Here is a 6324-nt window from a genome sequence, read left to right as displayed (position 1 = left end):
GAACCAATAACGTGACAGACTTGGCACATATTAATCTGTACTCTATAATAGGGTCGACGACGACTTAAAGTCGTATTTGATATAATACCTTCCTTCATTAATATTTTGACAAAACAAATTAGTTGAATCAAAATGAGAGATAGAGGATTAATCTCAATTATGAAACATACTATTTTAAGTCAATGTACGTGTAGTTTGTATCAAAGAATGAGTCAAGCAAAGAATAATAGTCACAATTTAAAGTCTAAAAAAAGGGAAAATGACCAAAATACTTATTTGACCGGTTAAAGTCGACAAAATGTTCGTTTTACCAATCAATTCTCATAATGTCCACCTTAAAACTCATCGACCCCATTACTTTTTAATCAATACTTGATGAAATTTTTGATCAACCAGATTCTGCCACCTGTCTAAAAAATCTCGTTAAAAGTCATAATAAATCTCGTCGGGAGCCAAAATAAATCTCGTCATATGACAAAATAAATCTCGTCGGGAGCCAAAATAATTCTTGTCGGATGCCAAAATAAATCTTGACAGAAGCCAAAATAGATCTTATTGGAAGCCATAATAATCTCGCCGAACGCCTAAATAATAATGCCGTCTGCGAATTTTTTGTTTTGTGAATAAAAACTAGCGACCCGACGTTTATAATGACAGAATCTGGTTTGTTAAAAATATCATCGACTAATGGTACAAAGTGATCGAGTCGATGATGAGAATTGGTTGATCAAATGAACATTTTGTCAACATTGACCAGTCAAAAGAGACATATAGGTCATTATCCCCTAAAAAAAGTCTTAACAAAGTGAATAACACGACTAGGAAGTGATTCACACCCCTGTCTTCATCTTCCTTAAATCCACCACCTACTTCTCATTAATCATCTAGCTAGCTACCAAATCAAATATGGGCAACAATAACTTTGACAACCCAGGTGTGATGGAATTAACCCGGAACATCTTTATAATGTCGATCATAGCGATATTCTTCATCGTACTCTTCTTCATATTGGTCTACTTCTTCTCCAAAACGCGTCCACAAGCAATCCAAGACACCAACATCCATGTCGTTGAACCACTAGGACTTGACCATACATTCTTGGAAACCATAGGGGTCATACCGTTCGATCCTAAAAGGTTCAAAGACGGGTTACAATGTGCGGTTTGTTTGTGTGAGGTGAAGGAAGGAGAGAAAACTCGAATATTGCCCGATTGTGAACATGTGTTTCACATGGAATGCATTGATATGTGGTTTCATTCGCACTCGACTTGTCCTATATGTAGGAACCCCGTTGGTCATGAACCGTTGGAAATATTAGTGGAGGTACAAGATTCACGTACTGTGTTGGTGGAAGGAGATGAAGCTGACAGACGTTGTAAGGGCTCGACGTCTGAACTAGCTTCATCGTCGTCTTCGTTGTCGTTGATTGCTAATGATATTGTTGATGAGAATACTGAGAGGTAGTCTTACTAGTCCAAAGTTTAATACCTTGTTTTATTTAGTTATATCATGTTATTCGAAATATAGTTTGTTGGAATATTTATTAGTTGTTAATAAAGTGTAGAGTAAATTTTAATGAAGATTCTTATATTATTTTACTCTTAAGTCATGCGCAACACATTTGCCTTTTTTTCACCAACAAACATAAACTATGTAATGTGTTTTTTTTTAATTTTTTATAAGATGAGTATTATTCTATACCATTAAATTTTAAAGAGTTAACTGATAGTGATCCTTGTGGTTTATAGATTTTGCACGTTTGATTCTTAAACTTAACTAATTACAAATATGATAAGCTTATTACTAAGGTGATTTGTATGAATTTTGTAACTACGGTAGTTCTTACACGCTAACCCCGTTTAATTTTTCAATTTTGTTTATGTAAAATGACCAAACTAATCTCAATAATAATAAATATAGTTTGGACATTATACCGACGTACCCGCCTAAAAAGAATAGTGGGGGTCTTGCCAGAATTCCAATCACATATCACCGACGGATTGTTGAATGGAAGGTTGTCGATGAGGTTTTCTCACCAAACTGCCAAACTTTTGAAATGAGACGTTATAAAAATTGTTTTAAATATTATTTTGGAACTTCCGTTTGTAATTCATAGGTAAATTACAAACGCAATACTATTATACTCATTTGATTAGTTGTGTTTAATTTTAAACTATCTTAATCTTTTAATAAATCGATCTCAAGTAGCTTATGGAAAATAAAACTCGTTAATTACAACCGGACTTGTATGTCACCCTCACACTATTTAATTTTATGTAATACTTAGGACCATGCAATATTTAAACAGGGTACCCATTTCATATCATCGAATAGGAATCATCAAAACAATCTAATAATATCAAGATATTATCAGAACATATACATGTATGCAATATTGAAATTAGTATACATGACAACAACTTTTAGTTGATTCGAAAATAAAAACTTAACTAGTATTTACACCCACCGCGATGCGGCATGTAAAGTTGGAAGAAAAAAAAGGAACTCGAAAACACAAAGAGATCGGGACTTGTAGCTCTCTCCAATGTGTACCAATATTATTTACCTTAAAGAAGCTAGTAATAACTTTCTCGACTAAAACTTGTACACAAACTCTAAAATGGTCTATACTTTGCAACACAAAAAACTCTATACCTTAGTTCTAGCACCATACACTACAACAATCATATGGCATGACCGTTAAGTTATTTCATGCATTGTTAGAAGCTTGTGATACGGGTGTGCTAATTCAGTAAAAATACCAACTCATTTGTAATTAACTTATCAAATACATACATGCTATGCATGTCCGTAATACTTAAAGCTTGTAAAGCCACATAACCGTGGGCACCTTGTAAAACCTGCACATATTAATCATTAGCTAAACTTAAGTCAAACATAGAAACAAAAACAGTGCAGAAAAGCGTAGAAAACTACATCTTTCAACATGGCCTTAATTAACTTGTCAGCTAAATTTCAAACTTTTATTTCCTTACATGTTTTGAGAATTTATTCTAATAAAAATAAATAGGCAAACAAATAAATAAAACTTACCATAATCTCTAATTGGCTTTGATACATGAAAAGTCATTTGATACCATTATGCTCAACACTATATGAAACCATAACATGTAATAAAAGCCACACAAACACCATCACTGTAATTTAAGAGATCCAAATTCCAAAATGATTGGTATTTTCTCATAAACTCCATAAAAAACTTCCTGCAAACCTCTCATTTATTATTGAAAATACATAATTTACAGTTAGCAAGCCTAAACAAAAACTTGAAAACCATACATATTACCTTCCCTTATTCCTGATGTTAAAGAATTGAACTTCATGATAAAAATCATTAATCGAATCAGCTTAATTTAAGCATATGTAGTTAGAAGATCAACCTTGTCTTCTTGCCTTCTTCTAGTCCACTCTTTCCTCTAGAGATGCCAAGGTTTAAGCACGTCACCGACTTTGATGATGTTAAGATGGCGGTCACAAAAGTCAACAATCTAACTTTAGGCTCAGATCATACAATTGTAGTTGCTTGCTTCCAAGCGCCATTGTCATCGCGCCAAGAGTCAGTCATCATCGCCCAAAACCCAAAAGGTGCAGCACAATCGTCAAAGCTTTCCGTCAAGCACCTTATGCGTACCATGCCTAGGTTCAAAAAACCATCACAACCTTTTAAAACCCAAACTGACAGAGACACATTTCATCAAACACCTCTTGTGCACCGCATCTAACGTCACAATTCACAAATGATGCAAGGCACTGCATGTTGTTAGAAAAATATTCCATGTGCTATAATAACTTGTTGCCAACATAATGTAAGTTCATAAAAACACAAATAATGTAAGTACATTCTCTACATGAGGCTCATGTCCGCACAATGGCTGCAACATACGTTACCAGCAAAAAAGCAGAGCATCATCATAACCATAAAGCAACATGCTACATTCCATCAACTAAACATGTGCATACCTCAAAAACAAAGATGTTTAAAGAAAGGACAAACACACATAAAAAAATAAAAAAATAGCTATATGCGTCGAAGCTAACATGACTGTCATCGCTTCGCTTCGAAGGTTGCCACATAGAGGCCACAAATGAAAAAGAGATAACTGGAAGAAACAATAGAGCCAAGCACAAAACACAACGATCGGCCTCATAAAATACCAAAACACACATCACAAACAGTAACTTATAGTTATAATGCAGGCGGTTGTTCAACACCGTGGTACCTACGATGACGATGGTGGCAGAGGGTTTCGGTGCCGGTGAAGTCTAAGAGCATTCTCATCCGATATTGTGGGTGTAAATTATAGGGTGAAGAAAGAAATGTATTGATTTTTTGTAAATGTGGGAAACATTTGGAAAACATTGTTTTTCCCTAAAAATTTGTTGGATTGGTTGTGGGTAAAGGAGAGAGAAAACTGTGTAATGATAAAGGTATAAAAAATATTGTTTAATTGAACAGAAGAGAGAAATATAGCATTTTTTAGTACAATTATAAAGATAAGGATGGTAAATGGGATGACAATGCTCTAAGAGAGAGAGAGAGAGAGCATTGGTATATCAAGACAACTTTTTTGAATTAAATGGTGGTAGAGATACGTGTAAAGTAAGAGATACGTGTAAGCCAAACGAATAAGTACAATACACAATGCTGGACATACAACTTTTTAAGCAATTGTTACAACCTTTAAAGCAACAAATACAACCTCTAAAGCACACTTTTGGTTAAGGAAGTTATAAATTAATATATATATATATATATATTAATTACTCTTGTCATTCCGATTAATATGATGTAACATTGGCTCCGATAACAACTCACCCGCACCCAAACAAAAGTTAGTCCGAACCAAAGACAAAACATAGCACGTGACATTTGTGACACGTATAATTCAATATGTGCAATATACATGTAGGCCTGTATACGAACCGAACGCTCGGTGAACTGTTCGTAAATGGTTCGGCGGAAAGTTCCTTTATGTTCGTTTATTTAATAAACAAACGAACATGAACAAAAAGTTTGTGTTCGTTTAATTAAACGAACTAACATGAACAGATGTTCCTTTCATTCATTTATGTTTATGAACGTTCGTTTATTTATGTTCGTTTTTGTCTGTTTATTTATGTTTGTTTATGTATTAATAAAAAATAATTAAATATTATTTGGATGAGTCATCTACTTAAATTTTTATATTTGTTAATTTGTGTTCATTTATGTTTATTTATGTTTGTTTGTGTTCATATATGTTCATTTATCTTTGTTTAGTTATGTTCGTGTAGATTTTAAACAAATGAACACAAACGAACATAAATGTTCATTTTTTAAATAAACGAACATGAACATAAATATTTGTTCGATTAAGTGTTCGTGTATGCTTAAAGTTAAATGAACGAACACGAACATGCCATTGTTCGTGTTCGTTCAATTCGTTTACATGCTTTCATTATTCACATTGATGAATACATCGGTCTTAATCTCTAGGCTTTGCCGATTTTTGTTTGTGTTCGTGAACACATTAATTTCCTCAATGAACGAACACGAACATAAAATCTCGTTCGGTAAATGTTCGTAAACCGTTCGTGAACACATTATTTCCTTAACAAACGAACACGAACACGAACAAGGCCTTATTCATGTTCGTTCGGTTCGTTTACAGCCCTATATACACGCATTTGTTATATTGCTATGTACATTCCTTCACTACTACTTGACAAAACATTATATGAGAGATGGAGGATTGTTCTCAATCCTTAAACTTAGCATCAACATATGCAATTTGGACCAATGAATGGGTCAAACAAAGTATTCCATAGAAACTTCAAACTACAAGTCCAAAAATAATAATGTAACACGGTTAGCATTTCTTCCTTAAATCCACCACTAGCTTCACAACAATCTTCTACAAATCAAATATGGTTCTACTATCGATCACCTCGATATTCACCATCATAATGTTCCTCATATTGGTCTATGTCGTCTCCAAACACCGTCGGCCATATGCGCGCCAGGAATCCAACAACCATGTCAATGAGCAAGGGGGCATGGACCGTACATTCTTGGAAACCATAGGGGTCATACCGTTCGATCCTGAAAGGTTTAAAGACGGGTTACAATGTGCGGTTTGTTTGTGTGAGGTGAAGGAAGGAAAGAATACTCGAGTTTTGTCCTAATGTGAGCATGGGTTTCACATGGAATGTATTGATATGTGGTTTTATTCGCACTCGACTTGTCCGATTTGTAGAAACCCCATGGTTAATCAGTTGAAAGGAGATGTAGGTAACAATATTCATCATAAGGGCTCAACTTCT

General features: G+C 34.3%; 1 protein-coding gene across 1 annotated transcript; it reads left to right on the top strand.

The window, feature by feature from the left end:
• Positions 1–906: 906 nt before the first annotated feature.
• Positions 907–1464, top strand: LOC143535919 (putative RING-H2 finger protein ATL62). Its single transcript, XM_077030039.1, has one exon. It carries the CDS (start codon positions 907–909, stop codon positions 1462–1464), a length of 558 nt encoding a protein of 185 aa, XP_076886154.1.
• Positions 1465–6324: the final 4860 nt, after the last annotated feature.

Source organism: Bidens hawaiensis, unplaced genomic scaffold (assembly GCF_021521415.1).
Source record: "Bidens hawaiensis isolate Kalapana, Puna unplaced genomic scaffold, B.hawaiensis_p1.1 tig00000780_1, whole genome shotgun sequence".
NCBI lineage: Eukaryota > Viridiplantae > Streptophyta > Magnoliopsida > Asterales > Asteraceae > Bidens > Bidens hawaiensis.
This window is presented reverse-complemented; position numbering and strand designations above follow the sequence as displayed.

What these genes read in the sequence shown, in the direction of transcription:
- LOC143535919 (XM_077030039.1), top strand. Translation starts at nt 907, where the DNA reads ATGGGCAACAATAACTTTGACAACCCAGGTGTGATGGAATTAACCCGG.